General features: G+C 36.3%; 5 protein-coding genes and 2 non-coding genes across 8 annotated transcripts; 4 read left to right on the plus strand and 3 right to left on the minus strand.

Moving 5' to 3' along the window:
* The first annotated feature begins 2425 nt into the window (after window positions 1-2425).
* Window positions 2426-4566, plus strand: npp-18 (Nucleoporin SEH1). Its single transcript, NM_067339.6, has 7 exons — window positions 2426-2495; window positions 2551-2661; window positions 2707-2768; window positions 2820-2887; window positions 2938-3325; window positions 3913-4169; window positions 4220-4566. The coding sequence occupies exons 1-7, from the start codon at window positions 2430-2432 to the stop codon at window positions 4357-4359; spliced, it is 1092 nt and encodes a 363-aa protein (NP_499740.1). The 5' UTR covers window positions 2426-2429; the 3' UTR covers window positions 4360-4566.
* Window positions 4567-4950: 384 nt separating this feature from the next.
* On the plus strand, window positions 4951-8333 carry pgm-2 (the record flags this gene model as incomplete). 2 transcript variants are annotated; one of them, NM_001027701.5, is made up of 6 exons in its annotated part: window positions 4951-5111; window positions 5790-6136; window positions 6203-6369; window positions 6427-6720; window positions 6789-6952; window positions 7550-8333. In NM_001027701.5, the coding sequence occupies 6 exons, from the start codon at window positions 4952-4954 to the stop codon at window positions 8203-8205; spliced, it is 1788 nt and encodes a 595-aa protein (NP_001022872.1). In that variant the 3' UTR covers window positions 8206-8333. The 2 variants fall into 2 exon arrangements, with proteins under 2 accessions (NP_001022872.1, NP_001022873.1); NM_001027702.5 differs by lacking the exon at window positions 6789-6952 and having other exon boundaries at window positions 4952-5111; window positions 7550-8247.
* Window positions 8290-12832, minus strand: klp-19 (Kinesin-like protein klp-19). Its single transcript, NM_067341.4, has 7 exons — window positions 12655-12832; window positions 11489-12601; window positions 10556-11431; window positions 10366-10506; window positions 9493-10044; window positions 9240-9442; window positions 8290-8849 (listed from the first exon to the last, which is right to left on the minus strand). Exons 1-7 carry the CDS (start codon window positions 12763-12765, stop codon window positions 8594-8596), a joined length of 3252 nt encoding a protein of 1083 aa, NP_499742.1. The 5' UTR covers window positions 12766-12832; the 3' UTR covers window positions 8290-8593.
* Y43F4B.11 lies at window positions 8912-8986 on the minus strand. Its single transcript, NR_003437.1, has one exon. It is a non-coding gene; the product is annotated as a small nucleolar RNA Y43F4B.11 (small nucleolar RNA).
* On the minus strand, window positions 9001-9136 carry Y43F4B.12. The gene has a single exon (NR_003438.1). It is a non-coding gene; the product is annotated as a small nucleolar RNA Y43F4B.12 (small nucleolar RNA).
* A 242-nt stretch (window positions 12833-13074) lies between the features above and the next one.
* Window positions 13075-18962, plus strand: slc-36.1 (Amino acid transporter transmembrane domain-containing protein). Its single transcript, NM_067342.11, has 13 exons — window positions 13075-13239; window positions 13304-13384; window positions 13442-13530; window positions 14282-14374; window positions 14423-14507; window positions 14559-14736; window positions 15068-15165; window positions 15301-15416; window positions 16229-16288; window positions 17671-17776; window positions 17829-17892; window positions 18419-18525; window positions 18592-18962. Exons 1-13 carry the CDS (start codon window positions 13081-13083, stop codon window positions 18721-18723), a joined length of 1368 nt encoding a protein of 455 aa, NP_499743.2. The 5' UTR covers window positions 13075-13080; the 3' UTR covers window positions 18724-18962.
* Window positions 18963-19640: 678 nt separating this feature from the next.
* On the plus strand, window positions 19641-20294 carry Y43F4B.10 (uncharacterized protein). Its single transcript, NM_171234.9, has 3 exons — window positions 19641-19698; window positions 19759-19901; window positions 20011-20294. The coding sequence occupies exons 1-3, from the start codon at window positions 19645-19647 to the stop codon at window positions 20138-20140; spliced, it is 327 nt and encodes a 108-aa protein (NP_741280.1). The 5' UTR covers window positions 19641-19644; the 3' UTR covers window positions 20141-20294.
* The last annotated feature ends 54 nt before the right edge of the window (window positions 20295-20348 follow it).

Consider the following 20348-nt stretch of genomic DNA (forward strand, 5'->3'; position numbering starts at 1 on the left):
ACAGCTCTGCTCGCATTAACACTGGCCACTTCAAAGTCTGGATAGGTTGATAAATTTAATAAATATAACCAACGTTTACCTGAAAATACGTATTTTGGTTGGATTCCACTACGTAGGAAAGATAGGAACAAACGTCTGTACAAATCTTCTTTGGCAGAGCCACACAAAGCAAAAACCAATGGAACTGCCACGTTCGTATCGAGATCCTGCAATGTCATTGGTTGACATCAAAATACCTTTCAATTAATACGCACCGTGACTGTTGCGATGTAAAGCTGTCGATAATTTTTCGGAATTTCTGAGAATTTCCCATCCAAATGCAAGCTGTGTGCACCATACAAAGATTCAGCTTCCTCTGCTTGCCACACAACTAGCAAATCCTTATTAGACTCAAACGTTCCAGAACTGTCTAAACAACATTTTCCTCCTTTAAAATAGGCAGAATCGAGGGCTGGTGGAAAACTATTCGTCGATTTCCTACTCAGCATACCGTCCAGTATGCGACTGATTTCTTTCTGGAAAAAGTATATGTTTTATTGATTCCACGATTTATTATTTACGTTGCTCTTGAGAAGTTCAACAACTTCATATCTTTTTGAAAGTGTAACAGCAAGCTCATAAAGGCGTTCTTTTGATGGTGAAGAAGACATTGATGAAACTGCGATTTTTCTCATAATTAATTGCACCTAAAATATAAATTTAGTTTTGAAAAACGTAAATTTCAGTATACTGCAATTTCGCTTCTCCTCGATTCGTGATCACAATCACGACTGACTTTCACATGGCCTGTCTCAGTCTTGATACGCACGGATCCGGGGCACTTTCTCGAGTTTTCCAGTGTAACGTTACATCTGAAATAAATTAATGAAATGTGTGACAAAAAATAAAATTTTTTCCTAGCGATAATTCACCTAGCCACAATGTCCCCATTTTTCAGTGTTTCTCTCGGACGATAGCTTTGATTGTTGAAAATGACCAATGGAGCTCCTCGTTTCGTCGAAATACTGAAATTGCATAGTTTCTATGTTTAATTGTTTTAGAAGTTAGAAGGCATACCAAAAATCTGAACTATTCTCGCTGATATATTCCGGTGCCATTTCAAGCACCCTCTTGGGCTATTGGCAATCGGTCTATAGTGCATCAGAGAACGTAACACGTGTGACTTGCTGGAATTTTATATTTTGATAGAGTTATTGATTAATAACAACCTATTTGTCAAAAACCAATCCGGATGGTATGGAGTCTCTTCGTCTTCAAACGGAGATTGATATGAATTGTGACCTAAAAATACAACGTCTGTTATTTCTATTTAATTATTAGTTAAGACCTACACAGAAGATTGAATTCACTGGTTTCCTGTAGATCGTGATCCATTTCTTCGGGAAATACAGCTGGATCAAAATCAAAAAATCTTTCAGTATTTGCCATGGAATCTGTTGTATCCAAGCTTGTTTCCTGAGTAGAATTGGCTATTGAATCGCATTCCGGGATATCGTCAGTGGATCTCGGCTCATCGAGCTCTCGAGAATTTGAAGGAAACTGCATATACGAATCAGACCGACGTGGTGATGCAGGTGGAGTAACCAGATCGATTGTTGCAGGAGTCGATTCACATACATTTGTAGTAGACGCTTTCGGATTTCTTTTCTTCTTTAGATCCCTGTCGAACGCTGAAAAATACTTTTCACTCTTCAATTAATCTTTAGACATCAATACTTGCCTCTAAAAAAGCGTTTGGCTCCGCTTGGATCACTCTCAGCATCAAGTTCTTCTTTTTCCGGGAAGGAAATGCTCATTTTCGATTAATATTAATTTTGATCGATTCGAAATCGATTGCAACCCGTTTTTGTCATCGAAAATTCTGAAAATATCCGTATTTAGCTCGAATAAAACTAATTAATTTCCATTAAAAATCCGTTTTTAATTGAATTCCGTTCGAAATTTCCTGTTGGAAAAAGAAATAAATAAATACGAAGAAGCGTGCGGCGCATTGCAAAAAGCCGTGCGGCGCATTGCGAAGGACTGTGCGGCGGGCTTGCGAAAAGGCGCGCAGCACATTGCCCTACTGAAAGCGTTCCTTACGAAAAAATCCCCTTACGAAAACGTACCCCCTCGATTAGAATAGAACAGTTTAGCAATTTCTAACAATTAATTAAACAAAATTTGGATGAAAAGTCTTTAAAATGTATCAATTCATTGTGCCGCAATTAATTTAGGCCAACATTAAATTTAAAAATTTTACATTTACCGCATCTTCTCGTTTGTCCGAGAGGACTACACCACTCGCTCCTAGCGAGACCTTCCACCGGCGAAAGTGCCTGCGCCTTTAAATTTTGAATCTATTTTTTTGTTTCTACGCAACGATTTTTCTTCTTTTTCTCTTATTTTTCTCTAATATTCACTATAAATATTTATTAATTTTCAGAAAAATGCAAGAAGACGACTCGGTGAAACCTTTTCAGACCGTCGGCGCTCACAGAGATCTCATTCATTGTGTATGTTGGCTTGATTTCGAAAAATTAGATAAAAACTGAAGATTTTTATTTCCAGGTTTCATTCGATCCTCATGGCCGACGAATGGCAACATGTGCCAGCGATATGACAATGGCGATTTGGGATCGAAAGCCAGACGGAAATTGGCGTAGATCTGCACACTGGAAGGTAGAAAAGAAATTTCAGAAAATAAAATAATTTTCCTCATTTCAGTGTCATGGTGGAGCAGTTTGGCGCGTTATTTGGGCTCATCCGGAATTTGGGCAGATTGTTGCGTAAGAAACTAGAAACTGTCACCCGAATATACTTTATTGATTGATTTTCAGCACCTGCTCCTACGACAGAACGATTGTAATTTGGGAGGAGCAAATTGTGAGATCAGAGAAAGATCTGAGTGAGTATAATTCGCTCTAAATATAATCCAAAACATTATGTATCTCTCAGAGCAAAAAGAATCCCAATGGATCCGAAGAACAATCATCTCCGATAATCGTTCAGACGTCACCGATATCTGCTTCTCCCCGCGCCATCTGGGTCTCATGATGGCATCATGCAACGTTCTCGGAACCGTCAGAATCTACGAAGCACCGGATATTGTGGACGCTTCTCGATGGAATCTTATTCACGAGCTTCAAGCGTTTCATACCCGATGTGGATGTGTCACATGGTCACTTTCTCGTATGCACCGCCCGTTGATTGCTGTTGGTTCGGATGAGAAGAAGGCAGAGAACAAGAAACGAGTTGTGATCTATGAGAATATTGATGGATTGAGGAAATGGCAGCGAATCAACTCATTAGTCTTCGATCTACCATGCCCGATTACTGATTTGAAGTAGGAAGAACACGCTCTCCTCGGAGCCGAATAATTATTACAGCGCGCTTGCCTTTCCATTGAAAATAGCAGATTTTTCAGTATTAAAAAATCCGCTCTTTGAATAATTTTTTGTCTAGAAATTCCAAAAAATAATCGAATTTTCTAAAATCCGATATTTATCGGATTTGTGTCTAAAAATTTCAAAAACAATCGTATTTTCTTGAAAAATCCGCAATTTTATCAATTTTTTGCCTGAAAATTTTAAAAATAATTGAAATGTTCTGAAAATTCCGCTATTTTAACAAAATTCAAAAAATATTTAAAATTTTCTTGAAAAATCCGCTATTTTAACAATTTTTTGTCTAAAAATTCCAACAAAAAAAATTGAATTTTCTGGAAAAGTCCGCAGTTTTATCAATTTTTTGTCTGAAAATTCCAAAAATTATTGGAATTTTCTTGAAAAATTCGCTATTTTAATAATTTTTGTCTAAAAATTTCAAAAAAAATCGAATTTTCTTGAAAAATCCGCTATTTTATCAATTTTTTGTCTGAAAATTTCAAAAAAAAATTTCCGCTATTTTAACTATAATATTTAAAATGTTCAGATTCTCGCCGATATCGATGGTGGATTCGCATCAATTAGCCGTTGCATCAGGCGATGTTCACGTCTACAACATCAAAGTGGCTCGTTCGGCGATTCTCGAAGAAGACGGTGTCGAGAATCCGATTCAGCTGGCGGATTACAATCTGATCAAGGTGGCACTGCTCGGGGATCATCGAAAAGCATGGAGGCTTCGATATAATCTCATGGGATCAGTCATCTCGTCGACGAGCTTGGATGGAACACTGAGATCCTGGAAATGTTGGGAAAAAATCAAAAAGAGTCAAAAATGAAATAAAATTGATTTTCAGCACTCTTCGTGAACCAATGGGTAAAGCTGAGTGAGATGAATGTCGACGACTACGTTCCATCGCCTGAAGAAGTTCGCGCCTTCATCTCATCGAAAACTACCGAACGTCTTCCATCACAACTCGAGAAAACCTATTTCTAACGATATTTTTCTCTATTTTTTCTCGCCGATCATTTTTTTTCCGAATGATTTCTTATCAAAGCGTGTATTATTATTTGTTATCATCATCTGAAAACTGAAAACCGAGAACATTATCACCGATTTTTTTTTGATGTTTAAGTATTTTATCAATCTTCTGTTTAATTTTCAGATTTTTCATGCTGATCGGTTTCTGCAAGAATTAAACATTCCACTTATCTAACTTATGTAATTTTCAACGGTTTTTGTGCCTAGAAATATTTTTTGGACGTTTTTGTTAATTCTTTTTGCATTCAACATTCACCTAAATTCGAAAATTAAATATTTACTGAAACCCGATACTGTCTTTTTCACAGTTTCCACAATACCTCCATCAATTATTGTTGATTTTATCTCTTTTCCAAATCTAGGGATAGTGGGTTACTCGCAGAGAAATAGAGAAACGGCAAGGTCATTTACCTGGCCTTTTCTCATCCACACATGTCGGAATAATTGTGGTATTAGTGTCCTTATCTGCAAAATTTCGATTTTTTAAAACTTTTGTTGTCTTTTCCACAATTTTATTGCAAAATTTAAGCACTTTCTAATTTTCAGAATGACTCTTGGATGTGCAAAGCTTGACAAGCAAGTTGCCGATTGGCTCGCTTGGGATAAGAATGATAAGAATCGTAATGAAATTCAAAAGCTGGTTGATGAGAAGAACGTTGATGCATTGAAAGCTCGTATGGATACTCGATTGGTTTTTGGAACTGCTGGTGAGAAGAAAATAATATTACACAGCTGCAGTGTGTAAACGGTGGAAGAAACGCAGCTATATTGGGACAAAGGGAGGAAGACCCGAAATTGTGTAGATTTACAGAGTGTGAATCTTCATTATTACGGGAATGCATATTGCGCAACTTATTTGACGCGCAAAATATCTCATAGCGAAAGCTACAATAATTCTTTTAATGGCTACTGTAGTCAATTTTCGAAACAATCTGTATCTGTCGCTATTCGAAAAACATTTATTCTCGAAAACCGAGCCCACACGTGGAGTCAGAAAGTCCCATTTCGCTTTGATCTACAAAAAATGCGGGAGAAGAGACGCAGAGTTCTTAGCCGAATTCGCATGGTTAAGAGCGTGCTGGCGCCACATTTTTCTGGTAAAAAATTCCCGCATTTTTTGTAGATCAAGCTATATTGGGACAGCCAGACACCAAGTGAGCCCATAAATCTACACAAGCGCTACACTAGTTTAAAGAATTACTGTAGTTTTCGCTACGAGATATTTTGCGCAATGCGCATTCTCAAAGATTTGTGTTCCCGTATCACACGGTCCCCACATCTCTGCGTCTCTCCACTGTCTACACTCTGAAGAAGCTGGGTGATATTAACAGGAGAACAGTAGAGATTCAAAAGTACAGCTCAAAATATAAACGTATTTTTTCCAGGTGTCCGTTCTCCAATGCAAGCTGGATTTGGACGCCTCAACGATCTTACAATCATCCAAATCACGCACGGATTCGCTCGACACATGCTGAACGTCTATGGACAACCGAAGAACGGAGTCGCCATCGGATTTGATGGACGTTACAACAGTCGACGTTTCGCAGAGCTCTCGGCGAACGTCTTTGTTCGTAACAATATTCCAGTTTATCTTTTCTCTGAAGTCTCTCCAACTCCTGTTGTCTCGTGGGCAACGATTAAGCTGGGATGTGATGCTGGACTTATTATTACTGCATCACATAATCCAAAGGAAGACAATGGATATAAGGCGTACTGGAGCAATGGAGCTCAGGTAAATAGATCAATATTTAAGATTTAATTCTTTTTAAGATTAAAAAAGAAAAGGTTTTTTTTGCAGATCATTGGACCACATGACACGGAAATTGTTAGAATCAAAGAGGCCGAGCCACAGCCGAGAGATGAGTACTGGGACTTGAGTGAACTCAAATCTTCGCCACTTTTCCATTCAGCTGATGTTGTAATTGACCCGTATTTTGAAGTTGAGAAATCGTTGAACTTCACTAGGTTTGTAGAAATTTTAAAAAATCGTTTAAAAAAAGGTAAATCCAATAATATTTTCAGAGAAATCAATGGCTCAACTCCGCTGAAATTCACGTATTCCGCGTTCCATGGAATCGGCTATCACTACACAAAACGAATGTTCGCCGAATTTGGATTCCCAGCTTCATCGTTCATTTCGGTGGCCGAGCAACAAGATCCAAACCCAGATTTTCCAACAATTCCATTCCCAAATCCAGAAGAAGGACGAAAAGTGCTCACGCTGGCGATGGAAACTGCCGATAAAAATGGATCGACAGTTATTTTAGCCAACGATCCAGACGCCGACAGAATTCAAATGGCCGAGAAGCAGAAAGAGTAAGTTTTTTGAATTTCCAAAATATATATTTTAAAAAATTTTATTTTCAAAAAAATTCAATTTTCAGCGGCGAATGGCGTGTGTTCACTGGTAATGAGATGGGCGCTCTCATCACTTGGTGGATTTGGACAAACTGGAGAAAAGCGAATCCGAATGCTGATGCATCAAAAGTATACATTCTGAATAGTGCTGTGTCCTCACAAATTGTCAAGACAATTGCTGATGCAGAAGGTGAAATTTAATTTCGAAAGAGAAAAATTTGCTTTTTGATGAAAAAGATACAATTTTTTCAAAAAAATGCTGAAATTAAACCGTGCGGCAATGTTGCAAAACCGCGTACCGCGGAATTGCGTGTCCGCGGCACGCCATTTCGCAATTTCGCCGCATGGTTTTAGTTTTTTCCTAATTTTTAAAAACAATCTTGCAAGATTTTGATAAATACGAAAAAGAAGCCGAGTTTTTTTTTTGAAAAACATTGAAAAACGAAAATTTTCGATTTTCCGGAAAATCTAATTATATTTTTTAAAAATCAGAAAATTAACAATAATATTCGAATTTTTATCCAAGTTTTGTAAATTTTGATGAAAAACTACATAAAGAAACCTACAATTTTCTTTTAAAACTTTTTTTAAAAATCGAGAATCGAAAGAAAAACTTTCGTTTTTCGATTTTAGTTGAAAAAAAAATTCGAATTTTTTTCGTTCTACCGACTAAAAATCAACATTTTTGAAGAATTTTAAGTAATTTTTGCCAAAAAAAAAGCAGCAGCCCTGTTTAGAATATAAAATATTAAAATTACAATTAACAAAAAAAAACTATAAAATTCAGGCTTCAAAAACGAGACCACCCTGACCGGATTCAAATGGATGGGAAATCGAGCCGAGGAGCTCCGTGCCGATGGAAATCAGGTCATTCTGGCGTGGGAAGAATCGATCGGATACATGCCAGGGCATACCATGGACAAGGACGGCGTGTCCGCTGCCGCAGTTTTCGCCGAAATCGCCGCTTTCCTTCACGCGGAGGGAAAATCGTTGCAAGACCAGCTGTACGCTCTCTACAATCGATATGGCTTCCATTTGGTCAGATCCACTTATTGGATGGTACCGGCTCCGGAGGTCACCAAGAAGCTCTTCAGCACATTGAGAGCCGATCTGAAGTTCCCGACGAAAATCGGAGAAGCCGAAGTGGCATCCGTGAGAGACTTGACGATCGGATACGACAACTCAAAGCCCGACAATAAGCCCGTTCTTCCACTCTCGACTTCCTCGGAAATGGTGACTTTCTTCCTTAAAACTGGAAGTGTCACTACTCTCCGAGCATCTGGTACTGAGCCAAAAATCAAGTACTATATTGAACTCATCACTGCTCCGGGAAAAACGCAGAATGATCTGGAAAGTGTGATTTCTGAGATGGATCAACTCGAGAAGGATGTCGTCGCTACACTTTTGAGACCACAGCAATTTGGACTGATTCCAAGAAAATAAAAATTTTTGTCTTGAATAAGAATCAAAAAATGTTTATAAATCTATTTGCATTCCGATATATTGTAGTCTTCTTCTATTGTGATAATTAATTTTTCAATTTATTTCCCCAATAAATTACTGAACGTTCTAAAAGCTGTACGCAAAACCAAACGAAGACATTAAAGTGTGTAAACTTTCAATTTTATTGAAGCATTTTGAGAAAAAATGGATAAGAAAAATGCCTAATAGGTTTACTTAATTTAAAATCATCTATTTAAGACAGAATGGGGGGTCAAACGACACAATTTAGTACCCGAATACTATTATTCACAGTAAAAGTTAATTAATCATTAGTTGACAGGAGGAGGCATTGGTGTGTTAAATATTTTTCACACACAAAACTTGGAATTTAGAGCGGTCCAAGATCCGTTCGACGACTCTTTCGCTTGATGGGAGGAACACCGTCTGCTTCCGACGTTGGAGCTGCACCGATCACGAATGTTGAGTTGGAAGGAGACGGTTGCGAATCGTCCAACACAATAGTGGCAGAATTGAACGAATCTTTGACGAAGGTGGCATTGTTCATTGCCTCGTTTTCAATGTCTTCATCTTCTTCTGTTAGACGGGTATCATCGTCACATTTGATTGGAGACATCGCCACTCGTCTGAAAATAAAAATATATTAGCAGTTATTAACCATTTCTGTTGGAAGATTCGCAACAAGACTCTGTGATCAGCTTTTAATTTGTGATCATTTCCATCGAGCATCACCTGCTCTAACCCAATTCAACTCGTCAATTCAGGATTTAAAAAATCAAATGTAGGCCTCGCATCTGACGGAGGAACGCAAAAAATTTACGCGTACCCGCCTTGTAAAGGCCAGTTAATGTCAGAATGACTCAATATGACATTTTCGTTTAAAATTTTCACGAAAATGCACTCAAGAGTTCGTTGATTGGGAGAGCTGGTGAATGGCTCACGGTCAGACCTTTTACTATAGTCATCATTTCACAGGAATCTTTTTGAAAATGAATTTACATTTAAAAACGACAAACCTTTTGACATTGTCATCAGTTGTCCGATTCATCTCAACAGCCAACAGGGAGTGATCTTTGCGCTTTTGGTGTCTCGAGTCATCCATGGTCACATCCTCCGAGTTAACGACGTTTCCATAGTACTTGACAGCACGACGAGCACGTTCATTCCTCTGGAGCTCCGGTTTTGGTGTCAATCCTCCCATGAAGTTTGTCGTTTTACGCTGAAATATTAACACATTGAAATACTGAAAACATTAAATTTAAAACTCACTCTCGACGCTTTTTTGACCTTCTGCTCCACATCGCAGAATTGGTTTTTCAGGGATTCGAATTGTTGAATCGCATTCTCATCGACCCGATTTTCCTTGATCAAGCACAGGAGGAAAGCGATCTTTTCATGCAATCCAGACTTGGCATCTTCCAGACATTGAGCCAACTCTCTGTATTTTGCTCTCATCTCCTCATCCTCCTTCTTTCTCTTCTCCTCGTGGCTGGCTTTCGAAGCAATTTTCGCCGTGAACTCGGACTTTGTTCGCGCCAACTTGAATTCGAGTTCGATCTCTTTTCGGATGTGAGCAACTGCCTGAGCATAGACAGCTTCGAATGCTGGTCGCATCTCGGCCGGAACCTTCTCCCAACGACTATTCGCTCTCTCCTCGTTCCCAGCGATCGTTTCGTTTCTCAACGAATCCTTGATCTCTTCGTTCAGTGTTTCCAGCGAAGCACGTAGGAAAGTCAGCTCCTTTTGCCGTTTCACTTCGAACTCTTCCTCTCCTTCAATGACTACGGAAACGTTGGGGTCGGCGCTCGCAGATATACGTCTCTGAAAAGAAGAATTTGAAAAATTGGAAATTGTAACTACAGACAGAGAATTGCAATAAACATTCTGACACAACACATTAAAAAAAACCACAAACATTCACCGAGTCGGGACTTTCACAACACTGATCAAAATCTAATAGAGCATCGTCATATTGGCAATCCAAATGATTACAGTATTTCGTGAATGTTGAATCAAAATCGTCCGTCTCATTAATACAGCGACGCCTGCCTTTTGAATAACGAAGACATTTCTGAAGATGTTAGTAGAACATGCAAACGGAGACAAAATAGGACAATGGGAAAAACAGACACAATAACATACCCTCTTTCCGCCCTCAAATTTCATCGACTCGACTGTATTGATATTTTGCATTAGATCATGTCTCTGACGTCGGAGATCTTCACACAGCCAGTGGGAACGCTGAGCACACATCTCATGTTCCAGTTCCTCTTCGATCATATTCTGAAAGAAAACCTTTAGTTTCAATGGATATTGCCTTGACTGATTGTACCTGAAGAGCCGATGCATTTGTTGGCGAACTTTTCCGATTGGCTCGTTTGAGATTCAGCTCACGAAGTGTCTTGTTGGCACGGTTGGCTTCTGTGAGTCTCATCTGAAGCACAGTCAACTTCTGATCGGTCATTCTCTTCTGGATGGCAACGTCGTTTTCTCTCTTCTGAAGTTTCGACTTCATTTGAGCCATTTCTCGTTCGTGTTTCTGCTTGAACGCTTGGAACTTGCTTGCTTCGGCACGTTGTTCACGAAGAAGACGAAGCCTTTGAGTTTTGAGATTCTTCAGCTCGTCTTCCGTCTTTTTCAGCGTCTCCTCCATGCGACGACGCGTCTCTTGAAGTTTCTTCATGTCGTTGAGAACCTTCTTGTCCTCCGCATGCTGCCGCTCCAAATCTTTCAGCTTCTGACGACGTTCTTCAGCAAGTTTTGCCGCTGTTGTGACTTTCTTGCCTTCCTGACGAAGCTTGTTCATCTCCGTCTCAAGCTCACTGATTCTAACGACAAGTTGCGTCTTTTCAGACTCCCTTTGCTGCATAGCCTCTATGAATGCTCGCTGCTCATCCAGTGCCTTTTGCCTGTTCTCGTCCTTCATCGCGATCTGCTTCTCCAAGTCATCCAACTCGGCTTGCAACTCGGGAAGTCGTTCGGTATCGTAGATTGTGTCATCTTGTCCACCAAGTGCCGTTTCATCGTTGTCATCGTCGGCGAGAGTCGTCGATTCTTCGGTATCTCCAACCACTTGTTGAATGGATCGAACCACTTCAGCTGCATCAAGCATCTCCTCATTCAGGACGGTGTTACGGACGTCTGTGAGCATTGATTGGAGTTTAGCTTTGTCTTCTTCCAAGCGAGAGTTCTTCTGGGTCAGGGCACTCTGTAAAATTGACATTGATATTGGTCAGCATTAGAATAAAAAAGCTTTAAAACCTACCATTCGAATGATGCACTCGGATTGCTTCATAGCACGCTCCTTCAACTGCTCAGTCTTCCGAACAACTTCCTCCTTGAGAGAAAGAATCTCTGCAGAATTGTTCGCATCGTTGAAGCGGACTTCAGCCGGCGCGATTCCTTGCTTCAGGTCAGCATTCTCTTTCTGAAGGCGCTTCAGTTGAGCTTGTAGGATGGCGATCTCCTCGGCTTTCGGATTTTTGTTGACTATCGGCTTGTTCTTGATCTGCTTGGCACGATCTGCATAGCGAAGCGTGTTGAGAGTCTCTTGAGAGTTGGAATCAGCGGGAGAGATGCAGGCAAGAAAGACTGTGAACGAATTTCCACCGAGAGAATCTTGAAGGACGCGGGTGATCACAGAGTTTCTGTATGGGATGTGCTTCTGCTTCGTGGCCAACGCTGCGATGACTTGGGAAAGAATCAAAAGTCCACCATTGATGTTGATGCCTTCTTTCATACGATTTCCTTCGGCTTCCGTCTTCTTCAGCCTCTCGGATCCAGCCAAATCGACCAATTGGAGCTTCGCGCTGAATGCGCTATCACACTCTGCAGTGGCAGTTTTCTCCACGAACACTGTGAAAACCGCATGAGACCTGCTGGACATGGCGTTCATCGCAGTTTCCGCCTTTGTTCGATAGTGGCATCCGACTGCCAGCTGCTTGAGCGCTCCCTTCAAATCGATAACAGGAACTGCCGTCAGATTCACGACGGTGCAGTTCTTCTCGTCTCCGTGCACATTCAGCTTGACTTTGTCCGGACGAAGAAGGTCGTACACGTTGTCTCCGTAGACCTCGAACATGGAAACGGTCACCGCAAACGATTCTGGAGCCTCGGTGTTCATGATTCTTTGGAACAACGCACTGACGAGACGCGGAATAATTCCACGACGCATTTCGTCGGTGCCAACGTTGTCTTCAGTGCCCATGGTGTAGGTCTTTCCACTTCCAGTTTGTCCATAAGCCAACACTGTCGCATTGAAACCCGCGAAAATTCGATCCAACAAGGGCAGTGCAGTTGTCTCGTAGACGCTCTCCTGATCCGACGTGTCAGCAAAGACCGCATCGAAGGTGAACGTTGCCGACTCGTTTATCACTATCTGAAAAACAAAGATTTTAGGATTTTTCGGATAAAACGCAGGAAAAAACTAACCTGCTTTGTGTTCTCGTAAAACTGGACACATCGACTTGCGCCTTCCTTAGTCTCTCGACCATTCATAGGCCGAGCACGGACCACAACCCGGAGAGAAGCATCGGAGCTCATCTCGGGAAGAAAACACGAAAATGAATGATTTTTCACGAATGAATGAGAGGGGGGGGGGGCGGAGGCTTTTGAAATCAAAATTTCGCGCCGCGAGTGTATTTACGGACAAGACGTCAGAGTTCACGCACAATTGCGGACCCAGTGAAAAAAAAAATGTTTTTCTGTTTTTATTTAATTAATGAAGAAGTTCTTCATCATTTTGCTCACTTTTCTCTGTATTTTAACATGTTTTCTTCCCGAGATTAAGCCATAAACCTTCGAAAATGAGCAAATTATCACTAAATATATTGATTTTAAAATAATTTTCAGCGAAAAATGGCGAATCCTGCCAGAGACGGCTATCAGGAATTTGATAATGAGCCGGAGGCCCCCGGAGATACAGAGGTACAGACACCACGAAGAAATACAGTTTCCGAGGACACATCGTTATTTCAAGATCGTCTTCCGACAGAAAATTCGTTGACTCCGGAGCAGGTGGATTATTTTTACTTTAAAATTTGTTAAAAATCAATTTTAAATTTAAATTTTTATAATTCAGGCATTCATCCACATGGTCAAAGCAATGTTAGGAACCGGATTATTGTCCCTTCCGCTAGCTTTCAAGCATTCTGGGCTTTTTGTTAGTTTTATTTTCTTCGCCTTTCTCTGAAAACCTGAAAACCCCCATAAATTCCAGCTCGGATTAATTCTCACAGTGCTCATCTGCCTGATATGTTTATATTGCATGCGGCAGGTCGTTTTTGCCGCTCATTTTGTGTGTAACAGGTGATTTAAGCGATTTTTAAAGGCGGAGTAGAGCCAAAAAAAAGTTTTTTTTTTGCTTCAAATGACAGAAAATATACTCAAATAACCGAATATAACTGTAAAAAATTTGAAAAAAATTCTAAATTTTTTATTGATTTTTTAAGTTTTTCAAAAATCAAAGAAACGGCCGAATTAAATAGTTTCTGGCTAAATTCGTCGTTTTTTCTAGATTTTTCTTCTATATTTGATTTAAAACACCATTGGCCAATTTTTAAAATAGTTTATCATGAAAAAATTAATAAAAAATATTAAATTGCGGATTTTGACATTTCTGGCAATTTCCTTAGGGTTATCAAGTTTTTTTTTCACGGAGAAACGGTTAAATAATTGATAAACGGTGTTTTAAATCAATATTTAACCGTTTTTCCGTTAAAAAAACTTGATAACCTTAGGGAAATTGTCATAAATGTCAAAATTGGCCTAAAATCCGCAATTTAATATTTTTTTAATAATTTTTTTCATGATAAACTATTTCAAAAATTGACCAATGGTGTTTTAAATCAAATATACAAAAAAAAACCGAGAAAACCCGACGAATTTATCCAGAAACGATTTAATTCGGCCGTTTCTTTGATTTTTGAAAAATTTAAAAAATCATTTAAAAAATTTAGAAAAATTTATTAAATTTTTTTACAGTTATATTCGGTTATTTGGGTATATTTTCTGTCATTTGAAGCAAGAATTTTGCTATTTTTGATGCAATTTTTTTCAGAAATGGTCGAGATCTCATCGATTATGCGAATATTATGCGAGGCGCCGTGGAAATGGGACCACCGTGGATAAAGCGGAATGGATACTTCTTCAAGTACGGGGAATTTTAAGGGTTTTTAACCCCAAAATTCTTTAATTTCAGACAACTTGTAAATGTAAATATGTTCATCTCTCAACTGGGCTTCTGCTGTGTATATTTTGTGTTTATGGCCGATAATTTGGAGGATGTAAGGGAAATTTTCCGAAAAAACTTACTCAAAATTAAGCTTTAATTGCAGTTTTTCAACAATAACACGTCAATTCATTTGTCAAAAGCAGTTTGGATGCTTCTGCTCCTTATTCCGATGCTCTCAATTTGTTCAATTCGTCGTCTTTCAATTCTTGCTCCATTTGCAATGGCTGCAAATGTTGTCTACGTGGTTGCAGTTGCCGTTGTTCTGTTTTTCTTCCTTTCAGGTGTGAAAAACTGGTTTTTTTCTTAGAAAATTTGAAATTCCCGCCAAAATGTATTTTTCTCAAGAAATTTGAATTTCCCGCCAAAAGTTGTTTCCCCGAAAATTAAAAAAAATCTCGCCGAAAAATTTAAAATTCCCGCTAAAGTTTTTCGCAGAAAATTTGAATTTTCCGCCTAAAATTTTATTCAGAAAATTTGAACTACCCAACAAAATGTAATTTTCTCAAAAAAATTTCTCTGAAAATTCGAAATTCCCGCGAAGATGTTTTTTCCAGAAAATTTGAATTTCCGTGAAGCCTCAAAAAAAATTTAAATTCCCAATTTTTTTTCCAGATCTCCGGCCAATTTCTTCTCTCCCGTGGTTCGGAAAAGCCACGGATTTGCCACTTTTCTTCGGAACTGTAATGTTCGCGTTCGAAGGAGTCGCTGTGGTAAGCGGATTTTCTGGAGATCGATCTGTGAATTTTGCAAGCCTGCGGCACGGTTTTAATGGCAAAACTGGCAAAACTAGGCTCCGCCTTGACAGTTCGAATAAATTTATTTATATAAAATCCAACTAATTTCAGATAATGCCAATTGAAAATCGAATGCAATCTCCACATGCGTTCATTTCTTGGAATGGAGTTTTGAACTCATCCTGCCTTGTCGTTCTCGCGATTTTCAGCGTTACTGGATTCTATGGGTACGGTGGGAAACAAGGAGAAATTGCCGAGTTTCTTTGAAAAAAAATTGAAAATTGTTAGATTTTCTTTAAAATAATCAAAATTTTTCGATTTTTCTGAAAAAACAAATTGGAAATTATTAGATTTTCTCTGAAAATAATCAAATTTTTCTGATTTCCTGTGAAAAAAAAATCAAAATAGTCGATTTTTTCTGAAAAAAAATAAAATTTCGAGTTTCCCTGGAAAAAAAAACAATTTTTATCGATTTTCTCTGAAAATAACATTGACAATTGCTAGATTTTCTGTGAGAAAAATCAAAAATTTTCGATGTTCTTTGAACAAAATAACAAAAATTTTCGATATTTTTTGAAAAAAAGCAATTTTTTTCGTTTTTTTCTGAAAAAAAATTGGAAAATGTTAGATTTTCTCTGAAAAAATCAAAATTTTCTGATTTTCTGTGAAAAAAAATCAAAATTTTTCGATTTTCTCTTAAAAAACTTAAAAAATTTCGATTATCTGTGAAAAAAAATAATTTTTTTTTCGATTTTCTCTGAAAAAAAAATTGAAAATTATTAGATTTTCTCTGAAAAAATCAAGATTTTCCGTTTTTCTGTGAAAAAAATCAAAATTTTTCCGATTTTCTCTGGTAAAAATTACAATTCTTTCGATTTTCTCTATTTAAAAAAAATCGGTTTTCTCTTTGAAAGTAAAACTTTCCGATTTTCACTTAAAAAAATATAAAAAATTTTGATTTTCTCTTGCAGAAATTACAATTTTTTCGATTTCATGGGAAATTCCTAATTTTCTTTAAAATTTTTTAATTTTCTTCCAGATATTTATCACTTGGAAATGATGTCAAAGACACAGCTACCCTCAATTTGCCAATGACACCGTAAGTTTAATGATGAAGAGAGAGAGTGAGAGAGAGTTTAGAGAAGCAGAGATAATTGTTTGGACTTTGATCAACTGACCGTTTACGCTTTTGTGTCTGTGTATGTGACTCAATAATAACAGAAGAGAAATTAAATAACAAATGTGTTACGAATTGGGGGCTAACTGAATAATAATATTAAAAAATTGGATTTTTTCAGGTAAAATCGAAAAAATTCTTCGAAAAAGTAAATAGAAAATTTCCGATTTCTCGTTTTTGAAACGATTCGGAGTAAAATCAAAAAATTTCAGTTTTCAGAGTGAACCGAGAAATTGCGGATTTTGCTTAAAATCCCTAGAAAATCTCTTTAAAAGTAGAGAAGTTCGCGAAAATTTCCGTAAATTCAAATTTTTTAATTTCAAAAACAAATTGTGCTATATAAATACGAGGAAAAATCAAGAAAAATCAAGAAAATCAAGAAAAAACCAGTAAATTTAGCTGGGTAACGTAAAAATGCAATAAAAATTTTTTTTTTAATTCTTTTAATTTTTGAGACTGTTTTCAATCATTTAGAGCGAAATTTTTATTCACAATATTGCTATAATTGCTTGGGACACAATTTTATTGTAAAAAAGGCAGAAATTCTTTTAAAAATGCATTGAATACCAGTTTTCCTTGCTATTAAATTTTTTAAAAATTACTTTTTAACAATTTCAGATTCTATCAAACGAATTTGGGGGTTAACTGAATAATAATATTAAAAAATCGATTTTTTTCAGGTAAAATCGAACAAAATTCTTCAAAAAGCTGAAAAATTTCCGATTTCTCGTTTTTGACACAATTCAGAGAAAAATCAAAAAATTATATAACTCAAAAAATGAATTTTTTTAATTCGAAAAACGAAAAGTTGGGGAAACTGTACTTTAAAAAAGAGAAGATGTAGTATAAATATGTGGATTTTGTTTAAAATACTAAGAAAATCTCTTTAAAAGTAGAGAAATTCGCGGAAATTTCCGTAAATTCAAATTTTTTAATTTCAAAGTCAAGAAAAAACCAGTAAATTTAGCTGGGTAACGTAAAAATGCAAAAAAAAATTAAAAAAAAACATTCTTTCAATTTTTGAGACTGTTTTCTATCATTTACAGCGAAATTTTCATTCACAATATTGCTATAATTGCTTGGAACAAAAGTTTTTTTGTAAAAAAGGCAGAAATTCTTCTAACAATGCCTAAAAAATAATTTTTCAAAATTACTTTTTTAGCAATTTCAGATTCTATCAAACGATAAAATTAATGTTCACGAACTGGGGGCCATCAATAAAAAATATGTCAAAAAAAAAAATAAATAATGAAAAAATTTTTTTTTTTTTAAATCAGAATAATTTTAAAAAAATTCAATTTCAGATTCTATCAAACGATAAAATTAATGTTTGTGGCGTGCATCATGATCTCCTATCCTCTTCAATTCTATGTGCCAATGGAAAGAATCGAAAAATGGATTACTAGAAAGGTTTTTTGGAGAAATTTCCATGAAAATTGGTCAAAATTCTTCAAAATTTCAGATTCCCGTCGATAAACAAACATTGTACATCTACATTGCCAGATATTCCGGAGTTATTTTGACTTGTAAGTTTCAAAAAAAAAATATTATTCGCAAAAATTATTTTTTTTTTCATTTTCCGTTTAAAAAAATCTAAAATTGACCTAAATATCGATAATTTAAGTTTTTTTGTTGCGGAAAAATTGTGTTTCAAAAATAATAATCAAATAATAAGTTTAGAAAAAAATCATAACAAATTTAGAAAATTTTAATAAATTTTTAAACAGTTATATTTGGTAAATTGAGACTTTTTCTGACATTTTTGATCAAAAAAATAAAATAATTGGTCTAAAAATCGATAATTATACATTTATTTAAACTTTTTTCGCAGAAAATTGTGTTTCAAATCGATAATGAAATAAAAATTGAGAGAATTTCGGTAAATCCAGACTTTTTCTGAGACATTTTGGAAATATACTATAAAAATTGCACATAAAAATCAAAGGTTTTTTTTCAGGTTGATATCAAATAATTAATTTAGACGAGAAAAAAATTATATAAAAATTTAGAAAAAAACTGATTTTTTCTAATTTTTTGAAAAAAAATTTCCAGGTGCAATAGCTGAGCTTATTCCTCATTTGGCTCTTTTCATCTCATTAATCGGAGCATTTTCTGGAGCTTCAATGGCTCTTCTCTTCCCTCCGTGCATTGAACTTTTGGTAGGAATTTTTGAATTCCAATTTTTTTAAATTAATTAAAAATGAAAAAAATTGAATTTTTTTCAGACATCCTACGCGAAAAACGAGTTGAGCACTGGATTATGGATCAAAAATATCGTTCTTCTCACTTTTGCCTTTATTGGATTCACAACGGGAACCTATAGTGCACTTATCGAAATTGCAAAAACTTTTGCATAGATTTAAATATCTATAATATTTAAATATTTTCAGCGTTTTAGCTGGAAATTCCCAGAATTTTATTGCACCTTTATGGAATTTTTTGGAATTTTTTTTTGTATATTTCGTGTCCTTCCTTGTCGGTTGTTCAATTTGTGATGATGATTTTTTCATATTTTTGCGGCATTTTTTTTTCATTTTCGTTTCATTCCCGAATAACATGTACTATTTATTTTGTTAATAAAATTCGAGCTTCTGTGAATATTTTTTATCGAATTTTTTGAAATATTATTTAAATGTGGTATCAATTTTAACCAATTTATTTAAATATCTCGATTCAATTTTATATTACCCAGCCGCAAAATTTTGCAATTTTCACACTAAAAATACGGTACCCGGTCTCACAACGACAATATTTTGTTAAATACAAACGGGCGTGCACCTTTAAAGAGTACTGTAGTTTCAAACTTGTGTTGCTGCAAATCATGAAATTCCGTACGTTTCAACAAAAGTTTGAAATTACAGTACTCTTTAAAGGCGCACACCTTTTCCGCATTTAACCAATATTTGCCGTGGCGAGACCGGGAAAACCGAAAAATTGGAAAAATGTTTAGAAAATTAACAAAAAAAACTATTTTTTATCAAATTTTATTTATGTTAATGAGAACAAATCATAAGAAACAGATAGTTTTTCTCTAAAAAGAGGAAAATTATATTTTTCCAAAAATCCTTTTTTTTTTCAAAATTTCGACAAAACAAAATTGTTTGGTTTTTCGATTTCTCAAAAAAAAATATCGTAAAAATAACCGCCAAAATCCTAAAGCAAATGTGCTCCATTGAAACGTGTTTTGAAAAGAGACGCAGAGAACGGTGGTGTTCCCGTTCTCTGTATTTTTATTGATTTCTCGCAGTAATTCATTCAACCTATTTTGTTTTAGAAAAATGGCGACACAAGAAGATCTTCAAACGCTTATCTCAATTGTGCCGAATCTTCAGGTAAAATATTTAAAAAAAAATCTAAATATACAATTTTAATTGAAAAAATAATGATTTCAGATGCAAGAAGGCACTCCTTATTACGAAGTTCTGCTCAAGTTGATCGAAGAAATCGGGAAAGACGTTCGTCCAACATATACATTCAATAAGTTGACCTGTGAACGGTTGAAGAGGAATATTCAAGCGGCAAAAGTTCTGATTAGGTAGGTTTTTGAGTTTTTTCGTCGATTTTCCACTCGAATTATAAGTGTCGATCAAATATTTGATCGTCATAATCGAGAAATCAATTGAGAGAAAAAAAATCATTTGCAGAGCGTGTCAACAAGAGGCCGAAACAGACAAAAAAAAGGCAGACGCTGCGATCGAAGCACAAAGAGTTGCGCAGAAATCAGAGACTCCGAAGCCTGAAGAGACATCATCGGAGGCCGCCTCGAAGAATTAATCTTGCTTTTTTATATATGTATTTCAAATTGTATTTATTTTTACCATTCCTGCAAACTGGAAACTTTAATTTTTTTGCTATAATTTCCATCACGATCCTCATGGGTTTTAAATTATTCCCAATATTTTTTCCATGAATATGTGTCTTATTCCAATCTCAATAGTTCACCAATGTATAGACTCGAAATTTGGCGGTTTTGGAGCCAAAA

Source organism: Caenorhabditis elegans, chromosome III, assembly GCF_000002985.6.
Source record: "Caenorhabditis elegans chromosome III".
In the NCBI taxonomy this organism is placed as follows: Eukaryota; Metazoa; Nematoda; class Chromadorea; order Rhabditida; family Rhabditidae; genus Caenorhabditis; species Caenorhabditis elegans.